General features: G+C 44.4%; 1 protein-coding gene across 1 annotated transcript in view; it reads left to right on the top strand.

The window, feature by feature from the left end:
- Window positions 1–26,108, top strand: part of plxna4 (plexin A4) — a 345,542-nt gene that overhangs the window by 269,435 nt on the left and 49,999 nt on the right. Inside the window, 11 exon segments of the mRNA XM_083757955.1 lie at window positions 788–975; window positions 3,775–3,926; window positions 5,261–5,384; window positions 8,653–8,789; window positions 10,668–10,835; window positions 11,017–11,110; window positions 14,767–15,000; window positions 15,986–16,138; window positions 18,060–18,294; window positions 21,429–21,571; window positions 24,123–24,391. Coding sequence (XP_083614081.1) covers window positions 788–975; window positions 3,775–3,926; window positions 5,261–5,384; window positions 8,653–8,789; window positions 10,668–10,835; window positions 11,017–11,110; window positions 14,767–15,000; window positions 15,986–16,138; window positions 18,060–18,294; window positions 21,429–21,571; window positions 24,123–24,391 — 1,897 coding nt within the window.

Below are 26,108 nucleotides of genomic sequence, written 5' to 3'. Positions count from 1 at the left end.
TCTGTCTCTGTCTCTGTCTGTCTGTCTGTCTGTCTGTCTGTCTGTCTGTCTGTCTGTCTGTCTGTCTGTCTGTCTGTCTGTCTGTCTGTCTGTCTGTCTGTCTGTCTGTCTGTCTGTCTGTCTGTCTGTCTGTCTGTCTGTCTTTCTGTCTCTGTCTCTGTCTCTGTCTCTGTCTCTGTCTCTGTCCTCTGTCTCTGTCTCTGTCTCTGTCTCTGTCTGTCTCTGTCTGTCTGTGTCTCTCTGTCTGTCCTGTGTCTCTCTGTCTGTCTGTGTCTCTCTGTCTGTCTGTGTCTCTTTGTTTCCTCTCGGCACGGCGACTCACTCGGCGGTGCCTCTCGTGAGTCCACTTTAGTCGGTGCCTTCGTCATTTTGACTGTTTGTCATTTTGACGTTGTTTATTGAAACATCTATAGAGCATAACACCTTGATATTCCATAAGAACCACAACACATGCAACGCACGCACCCACGCCTGACGCTTGTGGAATGGAGTGTATACCTGGGGCATGGTTTGATGGACAGATCACACCACACCATCTAACGGCAATTAACAAGCAAGCGGCTGGCCGTTGCCATGGAGACCTGACGTTAACGAGTGTTCGTGGCGAGCTGCGTAGGACGCTGAACCAACCACACTCCAATCAGTGTCATTCACTTAAACCCAATTATACGTTATACTATTATACTCCCCAGGGATCTATACTATAGGTCTGCTTATAGCCCTAGGGCTCTATACTATAGGTCTGCTTATCTCTCATCCCGTCTCCTCCCCTCCTCTCCTTCCACAGTCCACCTGTATAAGTGCGACGCGCAGCGCGGCAGCTGCGGGATGTGTCTGAAGGCGGACCCTCTGTTTGGCTGCGTGTGGTGCAAGGCGGAGAGCCGCTGCACCCTCAAGCAGCACTGCCTGCACCCCGAGAGCCAGTGGCTGCAGCCCAACGGCGTCAGCAAGTGCACCAACCCCATCATCACACAGGTGAGACCATGGCCCGCACGCACGCACACACGCATACATGCATGCACACCCATTTGTGGGTCACAGACAATCTGTATGGGTCGTGAGTAAATACCCCCTTTTCCAACAATGTCGTTTTATTATTTCAAAGATATGAAAAACGAAAGAAATAAAGAATCAGACATATTCAGAAAATAAATAAATACATAAAATATTGTCCATTACTGTGATAGATAGATAGATAGATAGATAGATAGATAGATAGATAGATAGATAGATAGATAGATAGATAGATAGATAGATAGATAGATAGATAGATAGATAGATAAATATATAAAATAAATAAAACATAATGTTCAAGTGAAAAGTCATGAACATAGTACGAGCTCACAACCAACACGTCGCATTGCGAATGTGTTGTGAGCTTGTAGATCTGCTATTTTCACTATACTGTAGTTTGGGTTCGGGTCTCAAGCTAGCATTTTGGGAACCACTGCAATTGAAAACACGATCTGCTGGCTCACCTCAATCGCAACAAGCCACAACAATGCTACACGTTGTAAGCGTGTTCATCTGCAAATCCCCAGAATAGCGTTCTATGGTTTGTTTAATTACAATGAACCGATAGAGCGCACACTTGCATCTGTCACCATGATTGTCTCTTGTCTCCGTTGTGTTCTTGTCTCCGTTGTGTTCTCCCCCCCCCCCCCCCCCCCCCCCCCCCATGCCCATATATTATTTTAGTACTGTGTGTCACAACCTCGCGGCCGTTCGTTTGCGACGTTCTGTTCGTGGTTCAATAACTGTTTTGTCATGGCTTCCCTGCTGTCCGTCCAGTTAAGCTATACCATTTAAGCTCATAACATTAGCAGCTGTTGTCGGCAGCTGTTGTCGACTCGCTCCGAGTAGCGGTCGTAGAGTGGCTGGCTGCGGTGTGGTGCGGAAATCAGCCCTTCCACGGTGTGTGTGTGTGTGTCATAGCTTCGGAGGCAGGCAATGATACTATTACTACGTGATTGCCTGGCGGCGTTTCTGGCTGCGGTTCAAAGTATGCGTTTTTTTTTTTGTACAGCATGCACGCAGGCACCCATTACCAGTTATGTGTCCAAAATGCTGGACCCCAGGTGTCTGGGAGAGACAGAGCTCTCCCATTCGCTCTAGTTATCGTTCATCCCTGGACAGACGGGCACACACACACACACACACACACACACGTACTGTACGTACGCGCGCGCTGCATGCGGTCGAGGAAATGAGTGACTCTGTGTGAGGCAAATAGAGATGACCTGCGTGAGACCTGTAGATGGGAGGGATGAAGGGCGATGGAGCAATGGGTGGATTAGGTGGAGGTGGAGGGATGACCAAAGAGACCAAGTGAAGAAGTACTCCTTATTGTTAATGGTAAATGGTGCATTTCAAGGATGGGGAGGGTCAGTGTGCGGCAAACAGAATTAGAACAGGTTGAGCTGATGGATCCCACCTCCTCTCTGTCCCTCTGAGGATGAGAGGAGGAGGAGGGAGGGAGGGAGGGAGGGAGGGAGGGAGGGAGGGAGGAGGGATGGGAGACCCCGCAGTTATCTGATGAATGATGGGATGGTGATGAAATGGAGGGGTAACCTGTGTACACACCAAACCACCACCACTTACATGCACACACCGTCTGTCTGCTTGCCTCACTCTCCTCAATCTATCAGACAGACAGACAGACAGACAGACAGACAGACAGACAGACAGACAGACAGACAGACACCCTGTCATCCCGTAGAAACAACATATTGCATCCCTTTCATCACGGTCCTCCATAAAAGCTGTCACTGTGCTTGAGGAGGAGTGAGGAGTATATATCTGTGCAAGATGGCTGCCGATCCTCTAATGCATCCTAATGCACTTCATTATAATGACATCGGCCGTCAACAGTCGGAGAGCGAGAGACTGCTGCGATGATAGAAAGAAAAGGGAGAGAGAGAGATGAGAGACCAGTGATGAAGTGTTTTCCTCTTACCAACCGTCAATTAGCTTGTCAAAGTCACACACTGCATGCTAATGAAGGATGGTAAGAGGAACTCACTCTCATCACTGCTCTCTCCATCTCTCTCTCTCCCAATCCCTCTTTCTGTCATTCCTCGCTCATTATGTTCTCTATCTTCCATCTCCGATTTCTCTTTTTTTTCGCTCTCTAATGACGGAGACCCACAATTGCACTCAATTGTGTGCGTGCGTGCGTGCGTGCATGCGTGCGTGTGTGCACGCATGTTCTTGATACAAATGTCTATAGCCGTGCTATTCATTTTACCCGTACGCTTTCAGTGCGGCACGGGAACACTGCGGCAGTGTGCATGAACTGACGTGACCTTTCGCCGCTCTCAGCCGATTGGATCATTACAATACCCCTGTCTGGCAGTCTGCAAGAAACATGTAACATTCAAGACAAAAGGAACCTTTGATCTTTTTGATACAGTAACGAACATGATCAGGACACACAGGCAGTCGAATCACCCCCCATGCTCCGTGCCCCCCCAGGGTGGTCATGCTGTCATCAATAAACACACAATCCCACTGCAGTGACTGGGGATCCCTTTGTAGCAGTGACACACAGCTCACTCACGCTCCTATGGGACCTGATGGAGCCCTATTTGGCAGGCAGGCAGACACACCAACATCCACGCTCCTTCTCAACAACAACGGAAGCTTCCGATGAATTGAGTATAGGCTACAAAAGGACCCCAATGGAGACAAGCCATAGGCTTTCTTGGCTTTAAAATCCTCTTAGCAGACCTTGTATCAAACTGCTTTTTCATGTTTTTTTTGTCCCCCATGCAGGTCACTCCTCTGAGGGGTCCGAGGGAGGGGGGCACCCTGGTGACCATCCGTGGGGAGAACCTGGGCCTGGAGTTCAGAGAGATCCAGGGCAACGTGAAGGTGGCCAAGGTCAACTGCACCCCGGTCCAGGAAGGCTACATCCCTGCCGAGCAGTACGTCATGATCTTTGGCTTCTACCACCCCAGTCCCTTGCTCATGGACAAACACAACGCCGCACGCACGCACGCACGCACGCACGCACGCACACACACACACACACACACACACACACACACCATGCACAAACGTGCAAAAATCCCATAATTGCCCTGGGGGAAGCTGCATTTAAGTTTTCATTACAGCTTAATCCAGTGCTTTCGTAAAAGTGACAGGCGCACCTCCTATTAACATGATCTCAAACTAATTCTAAAAGTGGCTTATCAACAAGCCCAGCGTCCGTTCATCCTAAGAGACTAAGTTAGATGCCAGCATTTTTTCCCCTCCATGAAGCTCCATGCTGAGCTCTGTGGAAAGAAAGGAGGCGCGTGTTTTTTGAGGTCGTTGCTCTATGAAAAAGGATGCCGGTGTTCTTGCTGTCGTCCTACGAGTTGGCAGAGAACACACTGCCAAAAAAAGGCCCCACATCATTGTATCCAGACTATAACCTTATTATTATTATTATCGTTGTATCCAGGCTATAACCTTATTATTATTATTATTGTATCCAGGCTAGAACCTGGGATTACACTTGGATTATTACAAGTAGAAGTCCGGTATCCAACATATACTTGAGTAAAAGTGCAAAAGTAGTGGCATCAAAACATACTTAACCCATTTTGACCTGACCTCGAAATTTAAAAAAAATCTTCTAAATCCTAAATTAATATTTTCACGATTTTTCAAAAATAGCAGACCTATACAAGCTTGTATCTGCTATTTTTCAATAGCTAAATTATACCATTATGTTTAAAACACCAAAACCGCCCAGAATGGGTTAAAGTGCCAAAAGTAAAAGTACTAATTTGCAGATTGTCCCATTTAACAAGTTCAAAATGTGTGTGATATATATATATAGTTTTCTTTAATAGCCGATCTACATGTTCACAATGCGTCACATGGTGACACAAATGCGGTTTTAAGCCTGCTGTCCTCGGTGTGAAGACTCTCAGACCCTCAAACCTTTAGTGTGAAATCCACTTTTTGTCTAGAAAATGATTATTTCCACCGGCGATGTTTTATTCAATCCATTGTGCCACCTACAGATCTGGATCAATGGAGTTTTCTCTCTGTTGACTGTCCTGGGGGACCTCACACCACCAGGACAAGGAACTGTGCAACCATGTCAAGGTGTGACAGCATTTCAAGCCATTTTCACAAGTATAACAATACTGTGTGTGTGTGTGTGTGTGTGTGTGTGTGTGTGTGTGTGTGTGTGTGTGTGTGTGTGTGTGTGTGTGTGTGTGTGTGTGTGCGTGCGCGTGTGCGTGTGTGCGTGCGTGTTCCTCAGGATCGTGTGCGAGATGGGAAAAGCTGAAATGAGCCAGTTCACCGGCAACGTTCAGGTGTGCGTGGGCGTGGGAGAGTGCAAACCAGAGTTCATGGCCCAGTCCTCCAAGTTGTACTACTTTGTGGTGAGTCTCTCTGAGTGCTTATCCACTCAATTACCCAGCAGCTTTTCAAAGCCATGACACCTCATCTTACTTGCATAGTTGATAGTAACAGTAAAGTTTATAAAAAAGATTGGGCAGACACATTTTGTCTGGGCTTATTGGCAGCTTTCCAGTCTATTTTACACTGCAGATTCCTGTAGACTACTGCCACCTTCTAATAAAAAACGTAAGCCTTGCCAAACCATGTGGTCCCATGGGGCAGGAGCTGCATCTAGCATCTCCTAGTTCTGTGTCGTCAGCCGGCCTGATACAGAAACTGACAAGTACATCCTACAGACATGATGTACATTACAACAACCCCTGGACATGACACTATATACTATGTCACATGATGTCCCCTGGACATGGCGCTAGTATGTCGCAGGAAACGCCAATCCTACCGTGGATACTGAATCGTGGATGCTGAGTGCCAAGCAGGGAGTCATTGGGTCACCGGGGGGGCGAGGGAATCAAACTCTGTCATCCCACTCTCTTACCACAAGGCCACTGAGCTGGCATGGAGATGTGTCCTCTCACGCAGGCGCACAACAGCACCATCAGCCGACCGTCTGTCTATGCGGCGTGTTACAGCAGACGCACGGAAACCTTTCACACCTTTAAACCTTGACGTCTTGACTTGATTGATCTCCCATCGCTATAGGCCGCAGTAGTAGTAGTAGTAGACAGGACAAGTCCGGCTGGTTGTGTTAGGAGGGCCTCAAGGCACCAACCCATATCCCCTGCTCTAATCACTGGCCCTGTGTTAACACCCCGCTGTGTTCTCACCTGGGCATGTTTAATGCCATGCTCGGAGTCCTGTCGCCGGGCTGCTCTGACACGGTGCATGGCGTTCTCGTGCACTCAGCACTTCCGCTCGTGTTTCTGTACCTGCAAAAAAAGCGTGTGCTCGCTGACTGGCACGCACTAATGAGCCCGGGGTCGGAAATGGAACAGTGGCTATAAAAGGAGCTCTCGTGACATATTTCCTGCAGGTAGCGCACCGAACACATGCCGCGTACGGTACACGCACGCACGCACGCACGCACACACGCACGCACGCAATATACTGTACACGTGTGGAGGCTTTTTCTGTATGCTGCTCTCTCAGCATTCTCCCTTAAGTACTGTAGCCACTTAATCATAAACACATCACCCTCTTACACACTCTTACACAATCGCAAGCACACACACACACACACACACACACACACACACACACACACACACACATGGACGGACGCATATGCATGCACTGAATCATGCACACACGCATACATACACACCCACTGAAATCCAGTGCAGTTCTTCCCCTTATGTACTCATTTTTAATGCGCAGTTATCAATTTCCCCTCTCAGTCTATTAATGGGGGCGGTGTGGGTTTAGTGTCTCGGCGGTACCCCGTGTGAACAGAATTACATCATGTCAGGTCAGATGTCACGACACACAAGACGAGCTGATGAGCCGATTATGAGACGAAGCAAATGAACTGGAAGACTAACCGACCCATAATGCACTGCACTGCACTGCACTGCACTCTCTGCATGATCAGGACTTCACTGAAACCCCAGCGTCCGCATTCTGAGGAAAACCTTTGCAGAAAATTACCGCTCAGTCACGACAACTGGATACATAATGAGCAATATATTTTTTGTTGGTTTGGTGATGGATTGCGTCTGCTTTTATACAGTAGGTACTCTGAGAAAAGCACATTACATCTCCCTACCAATAAGGACTCCGAATCCCCCAGTACATAAAAGTTAATCCAAAACAGCAGCAAGTGAACAGCAGTATAGGTAGCAGCAACAATACAACATCAGCATTTGATTGGTTGAGAACAGAAGCATGGAGATGAGACTTGACCAATGGTCCCCCTAACGATCGGCTATTTTCTGCAACGGTTTTCAGCTATTTTCACTCTATAATGTGTAGTGAAGGTACTCCGCTCAGCAATGTATGGGCTTTAAGTGGTTGAAGCTCACATCCGTACGTAAGTTTCATAACCTCTCACGATGCACAGATGTACAACTGCAACGCCCAGGATTCGAACCCATGTCTTAAGAGGGATATTTGGCTTGAGAGCTTCAGGAAGGGCTACTTGTAAACTAAAGTATTTTTATTTGTTTGAATACTTTATTAGTCAGAATATGAAAACAGCAGATGGTACAGTCAGACATCATAAGGCTAAACTTTCCATTGAATTAATCAACAAAGCATAAAGAAACACAATAATACATGTCATCAACAAATACAAAAGACTCGTAGAAAGTTGTCTACAGATTCTTTCAGGCCAGTTTTGAAAGAAACCAGTGATTCACATCCTTTAACCCATTCACGACGGGAACCCCTTTTGGTGTTTTAAGCATTATGTTATACTTTAGCTGTTGACAAATAGCAGATCTACAAGCTCATAGTGCGGCACCGAGTGTCGCACTATGAGCTTGTAGATCTATTTTTTGAAAAATCTCAAAAATGTGGCACAAATTTCTTGTTTCAGAATTGCTTCTGGGGGGTCCCTGGAGCAACATATTCTGAGATGGGGGTTGGAGGCCAATTTCATATAATTCTAGGGGTCCTTGACATGAAATAGTTTGAGAACCACTGACATAGAAACAGAGGTTTTTCAGAAAACTGTCATGATTTAGAAGACGTTTTGTGGAATCGAGCTCAGGTCTAAGTAAACGGGTTAAGGGATGTTGGTGGCAGAGCAGTAGAATGATAATTTCCCCATGTTTGTTCTATATTTGGGTGGTATACCAGAGCATTGTGGATCCCTCTGGTGTTGTCCTACCTGCCACCAGGGTCTACATTTCTCAATGGAAGAGAGTGGGGAGAGACCACCTCCAAGCACTAGAGACATGTTGCAATGTTCGCCCTAGAAAAGAAAGGTTTGGGTTAAAGTGGTTAAAATAACCCAAAGGGACGAGTGCTCCAGTTTAATGTGTTTATGGAGCTGATCCAAAAAAATGAAAAAATAAGCCATCCACCCAAATTATGTGGTATAAAAAAAGAGAGAAAACTTTTCCCTTCTACCCTCAATTTGAACTGGTTTCATGTGCAAGTGCTGATTTATTGATAGATTCTTGTCTGATTGACATTTTTACCATATAGATGCTGTTTGACCTCCGAACTCGACAATGCTCTAGTAGTCTATAATGCATAATTAAATCCTCATGCATGATGGAAACTGATTACTGTGTCTACTGTATGTTTGACCTCTGCCCTCTCTCTCTCTCTCTCTCTACTATATAGCTCCCGAGGCTGCTCCACCTCAAGCCCAGCCGAGGGCCTGTTTCCGGGGGAACCGTGGTCAACATCACCGGGAGCAACCTGGATGCCGGCAGCAACGTGTCCGTCATGTTCAAGGACCAGCCGTGCACGTATCTGAGGTCAGCGCTGTTTTGACCTATGCCCAGCTTTGTGACATGATTGGATTGGCTGAGCACTGAGTAATGTGATGCATGATGATGTATGATGATTAGAGCGCCCCCTCACTTCACACGCATACACGGCCAAGTGCATTGACAATCAATGGCCCAAGTTTAGTCGATGGAAGATCCATTTATGTCAGTTTAAACTGACATAAACTCGAGTCATTTCAATATGTCCACCGATGTGGCATTTTTTTCATTTGATTTTCATTTTGTTCTGGGGGAGGGCGGGGGGGGGGGGTGACCTTGTGGCGCAGCCTAGTTGTCAGTCCATACACACAATAAGACCTGAACCACTTCCCCTGATCAATAAACCGACTGCCATAGTGGTCACAAGTTCGTCGGTGATCCATCCGTCTCGACCAATGACAAACAACCGCGGAGATGGAAGATGAACGAATGCTTGTTGCTGCGACACACGTCAGATCGCAGCTCTTTTCGCTTATAAAGTGACTCATTATAGCTCTTAGTCATTCACATTACGATTAACATACTTCTTTGTGTCACACAACAGCAAAATAAAGTCAATTCAACCAAAAACAAAATAATCCTAGACTGATAATCATGTAGACTGAAGCTTATTATGTAATTACACCTACGCCTTCATCGTGTCTTCCCTAGGCCTGTAGCATGAACTAAAACAAACAAAACATAATGTAAAAAACAAAACGTCAACTATTTACAATTGACAAAACATCATTAAATATAACTAATTTGCATGAAACAAAACATCAGAAGTTGACCTTTGATCGACTCTGTAAGTCATACAATTACGTTATGTTGTTTACTTGTTTTGCTTTTGAAGAAGTTCTTAACCCTCTAAGACCCAGCGTTGCTTTATAGCAACAATTTTATTTTAATTAATTACTTAATTAGTATTATTTTTTTCTGTTCTTTTTTCACCTAAACGTCATCAGTGATGTTCATTGCAATGCCATTGCAATGCCATTGGTCATGATATTTGCATATAAATACCCCCCACAGAGGCTGAAATTCACACAAATAAAAAGATTCTGGACGATTTTGAACATTTTTTAAACTATGACTTTAGACCTTTAACCCCAATAAAAGTAAGTAAAATAATTGTAATATATGTTTTTTTGAGATCATTAGAATGTCTAGAACATGTTTTATTCATTATTGTGAAAGATATCCCCCAAATGTAAATTATTAATTTATTATATTATTATTATATAATTATTATAAATTTTTCATCAAACTTTATTTTTCTATTTCTTTTAACATATTTTTTAGTCTTAGTCCTAGTAGTACAAAGTAGTAGTAAGGTTGAGTACCCATGTTTCCACATTCTCTTAGTTGGTTGTCACAGCTATTCTACAACGTGACCCCGTTAACTGTCACGAAACTTTTCACATTTGTCCTTGCCGTCTTTTCTTCAAACATAGCCAGCAGTAGTACCTTCTCTCCCCATGCTCCATTTACCTCATTACCCACTTTATTTTATTTTATTTATTTATTTATTTTATCCAGTGGACTTTGTGCTTTGTAACTATGTAATTGATAGTGCTTTATACAGATTTTCTTTATTCCTTACATTTTTGGGGTATTTTGTATTTTAACAATATCATTGTTGTATTGAATTATTGTATAGTGATCAGTGGACTTTATATAGTCAACAATGTTACAATGAACAGTGAACTTGAACCTTATCAACTATGTTACAGTGAATATAAATATAAGTGCAAGGGGTGTCCATTGTCAAAACAACATAATAACTCGTGGCATACACCGTTGTACTACAGGGTATAAATAAGACTTCAGGCATTGCTAACTACTATCGTCTGTGTGTTTGTTCCGTGACCTCTGTGACCTCAGGAGGGGCGGCCAATGGATCACGTGCCGGACCCACGCCTCGCTGCACGGCTATGGCAACGTGTCGGTGTCGGTGCGTGTGGATAAAGCCCACCTCCAGAAGGTCCTGCGCTTCGAGTACGTGGAGGACCCCACCATCACCAAGATCGAACCCGAGTGGAGCATCTTCAGGTAGCCTATACCAGAGGTTCTCAAAGTTCCAGGGGTCCTTGAGGCAGTTCCAGGCGGACCCCAGCTGAATGATAGTTTGGAACCAAATGGACCCTTATGGGTCTATAACTCTGAGGGTGCACAGATGGAACCAAATGGACCCTTATGGTTCTATAACTCTGATTCTGTGTGTCTTTTCCAGTGGACACACGCCGGTGACGGTGACGGGCACCAACCTGGACGTCATTCAGAACCCACTCATCAGAGCCGAGTACAACGGCCGTGAGACGCTCAATGTGAGTAAAACACATGCATGCCAGAACCGGAGGAATCGGTTCCATCCATCACATTTTCATATCGGCCACATCGGATTCCTCTCTAACCAAATGAACCCCCTCAGTGGTGGAATGTAACTAAGTACATTATATTGAGTTTTTCTTGTTTTAATGTCATATGGATCTCCCTTGGGTCTGAAATAAAGATTGAAATGATTGAGTTGTACTTAAGTACAACTTTGAGGTATTCTTTTTTAGTAACTGAGTATTTCTACATAATGGTATTGATACTTTTAGTACTTTTAGTACCCCTGCCTCCACCCATGGGAGCCTATAGTACCCCTGCCTCAATTTACAATTTAGGCATTTAGCAGACGTTCTTAATCCAGAGCGACTTACATTTAAGCAAGAACAAAAGCATGGGAATACATCACATAAAAGCATTTATCATGAAACATGCGTAAGCTAAGAAAGTAACAGTGGAATATCTACGTATATAATGAAACTATACATACACTATACATATAAACTATACATATTTACTACTATGCTATACATATGTACTATGGCGTGCTATGACTATATACAATACAATTATAGTGCTGTCTACATAACATGCTATAAGTCTGTGTCAAATGCTATCTAAGCCAACAGAAATGCTATCTAAGGGGTTAGGGTAAGTGCTATGGGCCATGATGGAGTCTGAAAAGGTGCCTCCACCAATGGGAGCCTATAGTACCCCTGCCTCCACCAATGGGAGCCTATAGTACCCCTGCCTCCACCAATGGGAGCCTATAGTACCCCTGCCTCCACCAATGGGAGCCTATAGTACCCCTGCCTCCACCAATGGGAGCGTAGCACACACAAATCCCATACAGAAGTCCTCTGGGATCTGATTGAGAGACGACGGCAATGGAAACAAAAGGCGGTAATGTTATCTGGCCGGTCCATCTGAGCAGCACGCCTGGCAACACATCCATCCAGCCTCTGTGCTGCCATGCGACCACACAATGCACCACACAATGCCCCGTGTGTCCGCATTGGCTTCACGGTGCTGCGTCCTTAGTCCGACCGCTCGTTATTCCGACGGTGCGTTGGTCCGACTCGCACGAGGCATTACTAACCCTAATCCCTGACCCTAACCGCCCGCAAGCCACGTATTAATAATACGTTGTCGTTTTGGACATGAAAGGTGTCCACCCGGCAGCGACGAATACTGTCCCAGGGCTCTATAGGTCCGCTAAGAAAAAACTAAAAGTGTTTTGTAGATCGACAATTTTTGCCTGGATTTTTGCCCCCAAAATAGTGTAAATATTGTTAAAGATAATTCCAGATATACAGTAATTAACCAGGTTAACCATATCAAGGAAACAAATAGTCACAAATATCCAAAGAGCTTTTTTTATAGTACCTATAGTTTTAAGACGACATCTTCTTAGCAATTACCTTCCAGCAGCAGCAAACGACACAGTGGCTGTCACCGGGTCCTGAGCAACCTGCCGGGGTGTCAGGTTTGATGTCCACGAAGCCAATTAGAGTGACGGGCTGTTTCAGACTGCCTGAGTTAAACGGTTTGAACGGATGTTAAAACGTCTCGCCAAGAGTATGTTTTTGTCAGTTTTCTTCCTGTCTTTTTTTTGCGGTGATCCTGCTGAGAGAAAATGGAGATATCACAGTGACACAGCAGACAAACCTGTCTCTTGTTCTTTAAAACAAGGCCCTGTAGAGGAGGCAGGGGGAAGGAGAGGATGAAGAACGAATCAAAGCGTCAGCGTGAATATGTCATGTGTCACGAGAGAATGGAAAAGGGCAACAAAAAAAAAAGATGGGGATGAAGGAGAGGAGACAGGCGGTGAACAAATGTAACACCGTAATCTAGTAGGAGTTGAGATGGAGATGGAGAAGGAGACAAGATCAGAGAGGAGAATAAAGGCCAGGATAAGTGAACCAAAGGGAGGAGAAGAGAGAGGGGTGGAGGTCTTTTTTGGAGAGGATATGAAGGTGACTGAGGGAGCTAGTTATCATGGCCACATCTTCACACATCAAAGCCCCTTTGTGGAGTGATGAGACTGCACATCACGCCTCCTAACGGCACCGAGTGCATTCTTCAAACAGCCTCCCTCCACTTTGCACCTTTTGTCCATTTCGAAACAAATTGGATAGCAATCAATGACATGCAGGCACTCTATAGCCATTATACAGTGGTGGAAGAAGTACTCAATTTTGTTTTACGTAAGTAAAAGTATCACGTCGAAAAACTGACTTCAAAATAGACTTGCTAAAAGTAAAAGTAGTCATTGTGCAGAATGTCCCACTTCACAAGGTCAATATGTATACACATCTTTTGAAAATAGCAGATCTACAAACTCACTATATATAGCTATACAGAGGGCGGTTAAATTTACGTTACTATAGTTACTTTAAAGTAGTGTTGATCTGCACAACAAAGTAGCAAGCTAGTGTGCAGGCAAATGTTTGTTGATGTGTTGCCTGGCAACAGTCCAGTAAGTCCTCCCAGGTCTGTAAGTTGTAGAACTATTTGCGTTGGCGGAGCCAAACAAAATGATTGAATAAACAAATCATATAAATAATCTGTTGTCACGTTTTACAGCCGAATGATAAACAGTGCTTGTAGAACTATAAAAGCAATATCACACTGTATACGAGCACTGCTGTGATTATCTTATATACCACATCATCACAACCATGCTCATAATCGTCTCTGTCGGGTGGAAACCTCGGGCTGTATTTTGCGTGTCTTAAGTACCAGGTCTTATTCCCTAACTTGAGTAAACTAAAGACCTGGAGGCGTGATGAATGCTCTTTGGCCACTCAGAATAGCCAAATGGCATTGGTCATTAGTTAGGTCTTTAGTTTACTCAAGTTAGGGAATAAGACCTGGTACTTAAGACACGCAAAATACAGCCCCTCATGTCCACAGCTGTTACTTTTCAGGATTCAAATTCCAAAGCATCAAAAGTAGCAGATCTACATGCTAAAAATGTGTCGATTCGCACCACATTTCAAGCTTGTGGAGACAAGCTTGAAATGTGAATAGGGCGTTGGGCGTTGGTTTACGAAAAAAAGCAAAAAGTTAGAATATGGAGATAAGAGGTTTTCTGCCTGACAGTGATGATATACTGTGTAGCTGGTTCAAGGTGCTCTCTATTGTTACGGCTTGTGTACAGGCACATGAGAGTAAACATTTTTTATTTGGCTCCTGAGACATTGTAGCAGCATTGTTAAATAATTTAACAATGCTGCTACAATGTCTCAGGATCCAAATAAAAAATTGTGTGCATGGCGTGCGTTTTAAATGACAATTATTGTCATTTAAAACGCACACCCATGCATGCACGCACGCACGCACGGACACTCGCACACACACAAATCAAGAAAGAAATCAGGTCGGTTTCAAGGATCTTTTGCATATTTAGGTTGCATGGAACAACCTAGGCACAGATATTAGATTGTGTCCTAGCCCGAGTACTTTATAAGGTACAACTATATCCTGGCTACTTGAGACTGAATTGACTGTGTTTTTAGTTCCTAATCAATGTATTCCCGTATTGTAATGTAGTAACCTTCTATGAAGCAATTAAATCTCTCTCTCTCTCTCTCTCTCTCTCTCTCTCTCTCTCTCTCTCTCTGTCTCTCTCTCCCCCCTCTCCCTCCAGCTGTGCCAGGTGTTGAGCCCCACCTCCATGCTGTGCCAGGCTCCAGAGCTGCCCATCAGCCTGGACCGCCAGGTGGCCGAGCGGCCCGACGAGTTTGGCTTCAAGCTGGACGACGTGGCCGTGCTGACGGCGCTCAACCACACCAGCTTCATCTACTACCCCAACCCCGACTTCGAGCAGTTCAGCCCGTCCGGCGTGCTCGAGCTCAAGCCTGGATCGCCCATCATACTGAAGGTATATGAGAGGCTCGGAGTCAGAGCGCATGCACCCAGCATATAGGCTCAGTGGCCTTGTGGTCAGAGTGTCCGCCCCGCAACTGGGAGCTTGGGGTTTTGATCCCCGGCCGAGTCATACCAAAGACTCGGACCCAGTGCCTCCCTGCTTGGCACTCAGCATCAAGGGTTGGACTGGGAGTAAGTCCCTGTGACAGACTAGCGTCATGTCCAGGGCCCCAGGGGGTGTACTTGTACATCATGTCCAGGTACAGTACAAGCTGCCTCACGCTACAGAAACAGGAGATAGGCTCTGTTAAACACACTTATGTATGTTTATCATTCGGCCCTATGGGCCTCATGGCTCGGCAAGGATTACTGCATAGGCTTAGACGAGTCACAGATGATTGACACACACGCACTCTTCTGAGCAGTGGTGTAAAGTAACTAAGTATAAGTGGTATTTGTACTTTACTACAAAGTGGTATTTCCAATTTCCAATACTTTTGTACTTTTTGTACATTTTGAATTCTGGACTTTTACTTGTAACAGAGTAGTTCTATATTGCAGTATTGGTACTTTTACTTAGCCTAAGTAAAAACTTAGAGTACTTTTTCCACCACTATAACTCTAAGAGCGTACAAATTGAACCAAATGGAACCGAGATTGAGGTCACAGAGATGGAACATTGTATCAAACGGGGGTCCTTGGCCTCATGCATATCAAACTGTACTTCAAATTCGAAGGTTCGAGATCCACCGTGTTGGAGTTCTAAAACCCCTCAGTTCATTGTAAAAAGCCCTTGGGCGTTCATTAAATACATGTTTGGTTCATGGAACATGGGATTTAATATTATATATGAGCTAATGTAACACTTCATTCAATCCTGTATCCACCATTCACGTTGATCCTCTCTCTCTCTCTCTCTCTCTCTCTCTCTCTCTCTCTCTCTCTCTCTCTCTCTCTCTCTCTCTCTCTCTCTCTCTCTCTCTCTCTCTCTCTCACAGGGGCGGAACTTCCTGCCACCGACCAATAACGGCAACGGGAACTGGAAGCTCAACTACACGGTTCTGATTGGTGACAAGCCCTGTACCTTAACGGTGTCAGAGACACAGCTGCTCTGTGAGTCCCCGAACCTGACTGGACGCCACAAGGTCCTGGTGAGTGGCACGCACGCACGTACGAATGCACGCACGCACACACGCACATATGTATATATACAGCACACAGGTGTGAGAGGAAAAGAAGAGAGCAGGGGGGACAGACAGACAAAGACAGACGTTAGGTCGGAGGGAGGGAGGGAGACAGGTTCTTGTGGAGATGACAGACAGGCCTATCGATTCATTGACAGTTTGACAGACAGACAGGCTGGTTGCTGCATGCTCTCTCCATCCATCTACTTGTCCACTAGCTGGCAGACAGACTGAAGACTCTAATCCAATGGGCCCTGCCTGGCCTAGTGGTTATACCCTTAGGGCCGGTCCACACAAACAAACAAAACAAGCCTTCAGTAAGAAGGATTATAGGGCTCCGCCAAACTCAATATACTGTAAAGGTTCCATTTGTGCTTCTGAGATGGCAGTCCTCTTCGAGCGAGGCGAGCGCTTCCAGGCTCTGCTACCTACATGTGCATGCCAACATATGAAACACACCAAGGTCAATTTTGACAGCAAATATTGATTCAGTTTTAGTCACAGTCTTTTGAATAGAATTTAATTTAGTTTTAGTCACATTTTAGTATAGTTTATCATAAGATTTTAGTCAACTAAATCAGCAGTTAATTTAGTCGACTAAAATGTATCTTAGAAGGCCATGATGGCGTCGTAATGCCGGATTTATACCTATCTACAAGCTCACAACATGTGTATTTTCATCATGAAAACCCACAGCCAACCAAGCATAACATGAAATTTTTTTGTTCTACTGGCTCTCTGTTCCACTAGTCCCACCATAACATTTTAGTCTATTTTTTCTTATAAATTGTCAAACTATTAGTCATAGTTTTAGTCATCATAGTGTAGCTTTTATTTTGGTTTAGTTTAGTTTTCATCATTGAGGAAAAAAAAGGAAACGTTTTTTCGTCATAGTTTTTCGTAGACTAAATGAACACTGACACACACATATGGGCTTGTTAGGACCAGGAAAATGATTCCCATTGTCTATTTCTTTAATTCTATACTTGTGGGGACATTCCTCACACATTTAGTAATAGTAGTAAAAGTACTTGCGTGCGTGCGCACGTATACGCACGTACGCACATACACACAGAACCACAAGCGAGCTGAGCTTTTGAATATTTATAGACTGGGATTATTGCTCAGACTCGATGATGACACAGAAAGTGCAAATTGTGCAGTATGTATTTAAAAGCATCTGATGAAAGACAAACATCAAAGTTGTTTAAGCATATTACAATAACTTTAAGGTTCTTGAAGAGTATTCCCAGAGCAACGTTTAGTGTTTTCTTCTACATTGTACAGTTTCTCCACAGAAGCAGTACATCCTCATTACTGTGGAGATAAACTAATAATGCCCCCAAAATTTACTTTCCAGGAACTTCCAAGTACCACTTTGTCATCTACTGTAATTAGAGCAAATGTTCCCAAACCTTTCAGGCTGTGACTCCCCAAAATAATTATGTTTTAACTGGGGAAGGGGACCCCCCCCCCCCCTCCACCACCACTACCCTGACAAGCACTTGGAATGGTAGGCTTCAATATGGTTCTGCAGATAAATATTGTGGAAATAGCCAAAGTACAAGCTCACAATTTGGCCAATTTGGTATTAAAAAAGGTCTTAAAATTCATTACATTGTCACTTTAGAAATGTGCAGATACTACACAGTATATACACTTACAGATACTGTATGTTGGTTTGTTTACTGTCAGAAGACAATGCTGCACATTTGTCTAATCATCTGGGCAGCCTCAATACTGACTCAAGCAACTTAAAAATCTGTCTGGGGGTGATCACAAAGACGCTAAAATGACCCGACATGTTTGAAAATGAAATATCCCTTTAATGACAACTATTTGTATGACAATTAATTGAGCCCTATGACTCTGTTTTTGTCTAAAATAGGCTCGTGTGGGAGGCATCGAGTTCTCTCCGGGCGTGGTCCTCGTAACGTCGGACAGCCCGCTGAGCAGCACGGCCATCATCGGCATTGCGGCGGCCGGGGCCCTCCTCATCCTCTTCATCGTGGTGGTGCTCATCGCCTACAAGCGCAAGTCCCGCGAGAGCGACCTCACGCTGAAGAGGCTGCAGATGCAGATGGACAACCTGGAGTCGCGCGTGGCCCTCGAGTGCAAAGAGGGTAAGGAGGAAACGGGCCGGGGCAGCGCTGGGCAGTAGCTAAAGTGCACTTTGGAGTTAATACTTCACCCTCCCCCCAAAAGACTAATCATATCTTATATAAATTACACACCCCATGAATGTTTTTGTATTTGTTGCATTCCTGATAGCCAGTAATTCATCACGTTGTTGGCTCAGGAATGCCTCAAAAAACTCGATGAATTTGAGGCCTCGTGAGGTGTGGAATTGCCAGAAAATCTGTCATTGTTTGGGTGAACTACTTTTTTGAGTATCTACTTTACTTGAGTTTTAGTATTTTCTTGGATACTTACTATACGACTTTCATTCTACTCCAAGACAAATATTTTGCTTCTGACTCCACTGCAAGAATTATGTTTCGTCATGTTTTATTAACACTTGCCTAAGTTGACAAATCATGTTTTGCGTAGGCCTATGCCATAACACCGTTTTATAAAACAGTATGTTATCAAGTCTTACAGGTGCAAATAAGCAATACCCTATGTTATAGTTTGTGCCTTATACATTACATTATTGAATTATTAATTAGTACGCTCATTAGTAAGTCTTTGAAACCGTCAGTACTGTAAGAACGTTCAGCTTATAAGGAACACAGAGTTCATTCTCTGGCCAAGGCCATCTCAGATAAGGAAAGAATTATTTTGAAAGCAAATGCAGAACAGTGTAATTCTATTGGCCAGTGTTATCTGCCCTAAGAGTAATGGTGATTTACACAGTATGTTATAATTTAGAGCTACAATAAAACATTTGATCATCATTGTTTTTGGTTACTTATATTTTTTACTTTGTACCCTCCTCCCCGCTGTATTTAATACTGATATTCAGGAGTTTCCATGAAGCAAACTGTTGACTTCGACTATTCAGATCATACTGTAGGTTTAACCACTTACGCCCTTTTGAAAAATGTGGAAAAAGAGCTTGTAATTCAGATCTGCTATTTTTTTTAAATGTTTGTACATTGTGGCAGATAAATCCATGGCCAAATAAAATGTATCAATTTGGGAGTCATTGACAATGAAAATGTTTGAGAACCACTGAACCAGCGTGTCGGCAAGCCCAACAGGGGCTTACTGGGTCATTTTACGGGTCAGGCCCATGGTTCATTGACCCCGAGTTACGTGCATAACTCCACCCAACCATCGTGCAGCGATATTCAACAGTGAATTGCTTTCATTGACAACGAAAGGAGAGGAATTCAGTGAACATGTGTCTCATCTCTGAAGCCTGATGACTTGGAGTGGTAGTGGATAATGCCTCGCACAGCGCTTGCAAGCAGTGTTAGTGGATAATGCCTCGCACAGCGCTTGCAACGCAGAATGAACGAATGAATGAGGCTCTTGCAGTATAAGGCTCATTGTAGTACAACTATACCTACGTATACATTGCAATGGATCGGATATTTATTTTTGGGAGGATATAACGTTTGAAACGTCGTTCAGAACGATGTCGTCTGGATTCGTTCTTCACAGTTCGCATACCAAAGAAAGCAAGGTAGACCATGAATCTTTCATTTCTTAACTGTTGCTGGATCAAGTAACATTATGGCTTCATTCTTTGTAGCATGCTAATGCCTCTCCGTAATGGACAGTCGCAATTCATATGTGTGAGCGGGATTTGTGGCATTTGTGTTGCTTTATTCTATTGCATGCTGTGACATGCTTCTTTTATGGACACTTGGCTTGAGAGCCTTTCTGTCACTGTCACTCGCAGTTATTATGTTTAATAAAACTACAACTAGTGTACATCTTAGTAGCGTACTGTATGTGACTTGTGTTCTGTCTTTGTCTGCATGTCTCAGTCAGTGTGTTGCGCGCTGCGAGCATCAGAGGCTCATGTCATGCAGAGAAATTGCCCTTTGCTAAGTCCCTCCCCAACCGGTCCTTGTCCAATAGGCACGTTAGCAATGGTTACTAAGAGAGGAGACATGGCATGGTTTCCTTCTCACCCATTGAGATGCATGTTAAATTACGGGATTTCTCCATATAAATAATCGATCATTTCCGTAGCAAGAGCTTCAAAATGTCTTCTAAATCTAGTCAATATGGCCTGCAGTAGGCTATGCACTGGACAAATGTGCATGATGGCATTATTTCAATAAACTAGGGACTAGTTTACGACTAGAATACGAGGGAGTGTTATAGGGAGAAATGGTATCCAACTCAATAGACTGTCCAACGGGAGTTTTCATGTAATGCACGGTAAGACTACGGTGATTAGTATTATTGCCATCACCTGGGTGGGTCAGTCGTGAACTTTGCTGACGTTAAGCTGTGTATGTGTTCAACAACACAGTCATGCAAAATAACATTGACAGCTATGAGGTGACAAAAGCTTACCATCCTTAGCAACGGTTGCTAAACTATTTGGATTGGCATTGGACAATCACTTTTGGGGTGGGGTTTAGCGAAAGGCTAATTGCAGACCATTGTCGGGTTGGGGCCAAGTCAGGCATGAACACCACAGACCAGGTCTGGGGCTTGGGCTGTGGTTTTGAGCCAGGGTTTTGGTCCGGGCTTGGTCTGGGGTTTTGAGCCAGGGTTTTGAGCTGGTGCTTGGACTTGTGTTTTGAGCTCGTGCAGGCTCTAACACAGTGGTTGCCAAAAGATTTTCAGCGCAAGACCCAAAAGACACATTTGGTGTCTTCCCAGGACCCAAACTTGTGAATTTCCCACTTAATCGTGAAAATAGCACAACAAGTTGCGGCACATTGTGAACTTGTAGATCTGCTATTGTTACTATTTATTGCGCCAGGGGTGTCAAACTTACCCTTTGATTGATTGATTGATTGATTGATTTTAGAGTACTTCGTCTGAATTGCTTTTTTTTATTATCTTTTGGGTGTAGAAACTCGTGACTCGACCCATTGACTGGGAAAGCCTGCTCTAACAGACATTAACGTGGTCTGGCTGTAAAGCAACATACTACTAAGTACTCACAACACGATGGCTGTGAAAGCAGACTCGTGACCTTTTTCTTTTCCACGCACACGTTATCTCTTCCAGCTTTCAATTTGATTCCAATAAACAAACCTATTAGTCACTGTTTATGACAGAATAAAAAGGACATTGTGATCTGCCGCCGGCATAATAAACAATGTCCCTCTGCCGTGTCCTCCAGCGTTCGCCGAGCTGCAGACGGACATCCACGAGCTGACCAGTGACCTGGACGGAGCGGGGATCCCCTTCCTGGACTACAGGACCTACACCATGAGGGTGCTGTTCCCCGGGATAGAGGAGCACCCTGTCCTCAGGGATCTGGAGGTACGGTACTATAGAGGAGCTCCCTGAGGGGGTTTCCAAATGGACCCTTAAGGCTTATTCATACTATTCGGTGGTCACCTCATCACTGAAACCCCAGAGTATGAAAAGGCCTTTACAGTTCTGTAACTCTGAGAGTGTACGAATTCCACGGGTCCATTTTGGTTCCATTCATAATGCAATTATAGTGAACAAGCGGATGAACAACAAGCAGTGGGTCACAGTCAGTGGGTGAAATGAACACTGTTGTGTGTTGTTGGCGTCTGGTAAACAAACACCTTCTGACGCCCCGACAACGGCACTTACTCAACCGCAAATATGACAGCCTTCCAATCAGTGGCTCGCTCCCGTTAATAACTCTTTAATGACATGTGACACCACACTTTTTTATCTCCACACCTCAAAAACAAATTAAAAGTCAATCAAAGAGAAAAGTGGCGGCAGGGGGAAAAAAATCAAGTCATTTATTGCCCACCAGTGACACTGATGGACAGCCATAATTGGGCAGGTCGTCTTTTCCCATTAAAGAGAATGAAGGACCCCCATTTCGCTGCCCTCGGGGTTGGCTAACTCTATGCCTGATGAGAATCTCCCGGTAATAAGCTATATTAATTATGTTTTAATTGGTATAAATGTGGGCCCGTATAAGGAGTGTGATGTGGAATGGTGGTCTTAATGAAAGGAACAGGGGCCCATCGGAGACGAGTGACAGCTGCTTAATTATTATTGATATGTCAGACACAGTGATGGAAGAAGTACTCACATGTATTACTTAAGTAAAAGTATCAATACCCTATTGTCAAGTTTTCAAATGTATAAAAGTGTATAAAAATCCTGTGAAGTAACTAATGTTTTCAAATAATTGTAGCAGAGTAAAAGTATAATATTTTGCCTGTGAAATGTAATGTAAAGTAAAGAGTACCTCATAATTGTACTTAAGTACAGTACTTGAGTAAATGTACCTATACTGTAGTTACTTTTCACCACTGGTCAGACATTATGTATATTAGCTCAATGGTAAAAATGTAGTAAAAAAATTACCACACACACACACACACACACACACACACACACACACCCCTTGTCAGGTAGCATGAAATTAGACTAGCAACTCAACGATATCTCCCGGCAGATTATAGCAGGTTGTGAGAATGAAGACAAAACATCTGCTGCTTTTGACAGCTTCACTGAGCAACCTCCTCAGTCTGAGTGCACTCGACACACCACTAGGGATATATTGTCACTGTCGGGCGGAAACCTTGTATGTCCAAAACTGTTACTTTTCAGAAAATGAATATATATATATATTTTTTTAAATCGAATGTAGTTATTATTTAGTTAAAGCTCTTGTTAGTACTTTTAATTACAGTTTACAATGACAATTTGAATTTAGGCATTTGCCAGAAGCTCTTAATCCACAGCTACTTACAGTAAGCAAGGAAAACACGAGGTATCAAATGCATAGAAATAGTTCTAGTAATCATATATAGGTAAACCAAGAACCTATCATCAGTATAATATTTAAAAAATCTATAATCTGTACATGGAAACTATAGCTACTGCAGGTCTTAACGCTATGGTATTTTCAACCACCTGCGCACACAAGTTGAAGATAAGAGGTTTTGTACCCGATAAACGACCCCGATAGCTGCTCAGTGCAGCTGTCAAAAGCAGCAGATGTTTTGTCTTCATTCTCGTACTCAAAGGTACGAACTATAGGCTATACATTATGGAAAAGACCTTCCACTCACTGGGATAAACGTCACAGGGAAACCCAGGCTCCGGTGGAGGGCAATTCACGTCACCTCGCTTCCTCTCAACTGCTGCCTGAGTGGAACAGTGACGCAGGCGGTGGAATAAACAGCCCTTTATCCTGCAGCCTTACACACCATGAAACACAACAAGTCACACGATGTTAAGCTCATCATCCTTCCTTTCTCTTTGTCTCAGCTCTTTATGTCTTCATCTCTCTGCCTTTCTCTCGGCGTGACTCTCTCTCTGTCTCTCTTGTCGTAGGTCTCAGTCCTCTCTGGAGGTGAATTGAATTGACTTGGTCGTTCAGGGATAAAAGCGGAATTTATTGTCCTGCAGTGCGTCATGATGCTTGCTGATATAATTGTGCCGGGGTCCTCGCCCCGGCAACAAAACATTTTTGAATGGCGTTGCGTGGCCAAATACATATATCAATTTGGGGGTCCTTGGCACGGAAACTTGCATCATTCCAAGTAGGCCAGTGCCCAACGGGCACTGCTGTAGAGGCCCCACGGGCACCTCTCTAGTAATAATTAAAAAGCTAATTGTAGGAAACAAAAAATATGGGACCAATAAAAACATATGGGTCCCGACCTAGTGTTTACAAGGAAAATAACTGCAGCATGACACAATCAATCACGCTTCACGCTGCGGTGGTAAGCGACTCACCGCTCACCTGAACATATCTCTCTTCTTCTTACTAACCACCGTTTCAGTGGTCACCTTATCACTCAAAACTGAAGTATGAATAGGCCTTTACAGTTACAAATCTACAAATCTACGCTCCCCTCCCCCCATGCAGGTACCAGGCTACCGCCAGGAGCAGGTGGAGAAGGGCCTGAAGCTGTTCGGCCAGCTCATCAACAACAAGGTGTTCCTGCTGGCGTTCATCCGCACGCTGGAGGCGCAGCGCGGCTTCTCCATGCGCGACCGCGGCAACGTGGCCTCGCTCATCATGACGGTGCTGCAGAGCAAGCTGGAGTACGCCACCGACGTGCTCAAGCACCTGCTGTCCGACCTCATCGACCGCAACCTGGAGAGCAAGAACCACCCCAAGCTGCTGCTGCGCAGGTGAGGCGAGAGAGAGAGAGACGTCCGAGGCCTCACACCAGTGTGTGTGTCGATCCGTGCGTGTGTGCCTGTCCCATGTTTTCCCCTTGTCTTCTTGTTTCCACTTTATCCTGTGCCCCGGGTCTCTCTCTCTCTCTCTCTCTCTCTCTCTCTCTCTCACTCTCTCACACACTAACATAGCACACCATATAGGCGAATATTCCCCAAAAATTAACAATCTTTTGGATTGGGAACTAGTCACCTTCCTAGATGGCATTGTTCAGTAAAGCAGAAAAATATTTGTTCAGTTTAAAAATGACTTAATAGCTCAGCAAGACTCTTGTCTGACATAAATGTCAATCGGGCATAAACATACTGTAGGTAACATTACTGCCAGTCACAGTTACAGTAGCATATTGTTAACAATTACCTCAGTTTTCTCCTCAATGTTGCATCATTATATCCTCCTTAATTCACCAGTTTTGCGTCAAACCATCACAATGCATTGTGAGCTTGTAGATCTGCCATTTTTGCTGAATGACAAGTGTACATGCATTTAATAATGATGCTCAGTGTTTCTATCTGTGAACATGTTTGGATTAACGCCTGCGACCTTGTGAAGTGTTGCCTTTGTCCCCTGAGACACTAGAGCGCCTCTACGTACTTGTCATTAGCAAAATAATTGAGCTAATTATGATTAATCCCATTTCAATATAGTTATATAGGCCTGAGAGAGACAGAGAGAGAGAGAGAGAGAGAGAGAAAAACACAAATCATTAAGGAAGAAGAGAGAGGATGAGATTGGTAAAAGCTTACTCTGGACCAATCAGGATCCTCTCCTCCTCCACTTGGACCTGAGGTCTTGTCAGTGCTGTGATGGAGGGTCCATGATGGGGGCTTCGTGGGTGGGGGGGGGGCTCCTGGGTCTGTTTTGGGGATTAGATGAGTTCCCTCAAGTGCCCCTTCCTGTGTGTACGTGTGTGTGTGTGTGTGTGTGTGTGTGTGTGTGTGTGTGTGTGTGTGTGTGTGTGTGTGTGTGTGTGTGTGTGTGTGTGTACGTACGTGCGTGGATCCATCCATTCCAAATGCATGTGAGTACATGCACAAATTGCACATGCAGTTATTTTGCACAGAAGGGTCATCTTCACTCAATTGTCCCAAATGTGTCGCACACACGCGCACGCACATACACCAATTTGGTTTTCTCATTTCAATTAACAGCCTCATTTAGGGCAAATACTTCTGTGCACAGTCGCACACATGTAAGCATAATACAAATAAAAGCTGGAAGTGAACAACGGCGGTCGCACGGAAAGCGGAACGTTGCGTCCAGGTGACAGCGGGCATATTCACCTCATGAAAAGCCGTTTAGTGTCTTGCTCGCCGATGCAGCAAGTGATTAATGCTGTCTGGGGAGGAGGCATGATTAATCACAGCCTGAGAGCTTATGCAGCCAGCGAGAGAGTGAGTGCAGAGCAGAGCAGCAGCCGGTATAAACAATGGAGCTATACCACAACTGATCCTGACTCCTGATACAACTTGGAAGAGGGAGATTACAGGAGAAAGAGAGAGAGAGAGAGAGAGAGAGAGAGAGAGAGGGAGAGAGGGAGGGAGAGAGGGAGAGGGAGAGAGGGGGGGGGGGGGGTTAGGGGTGCAAGAGAGAGTCAGGACAAGGACAATGGTGACACTTCTCACCATGTGAGAGGTGAGAGAGAGCTGGTTACTGGAGTGTCGAGAG

This window comes from Protomyctophum parallelum (genome assembly GCF_964188405.1).
Source record: "Protomyctophum parallelum genome assembly, chromosome: 22".
Lineage (NCBI taxonomy): Eukaryota > Metazoa > Chordata > Actinopteri > Myctophiformes > Myctophidae > Protomyctophum > Protomyctophum parallelum.
This window is presented reverse-complemented; position numbering and strand designations above follow the sequence as displayed.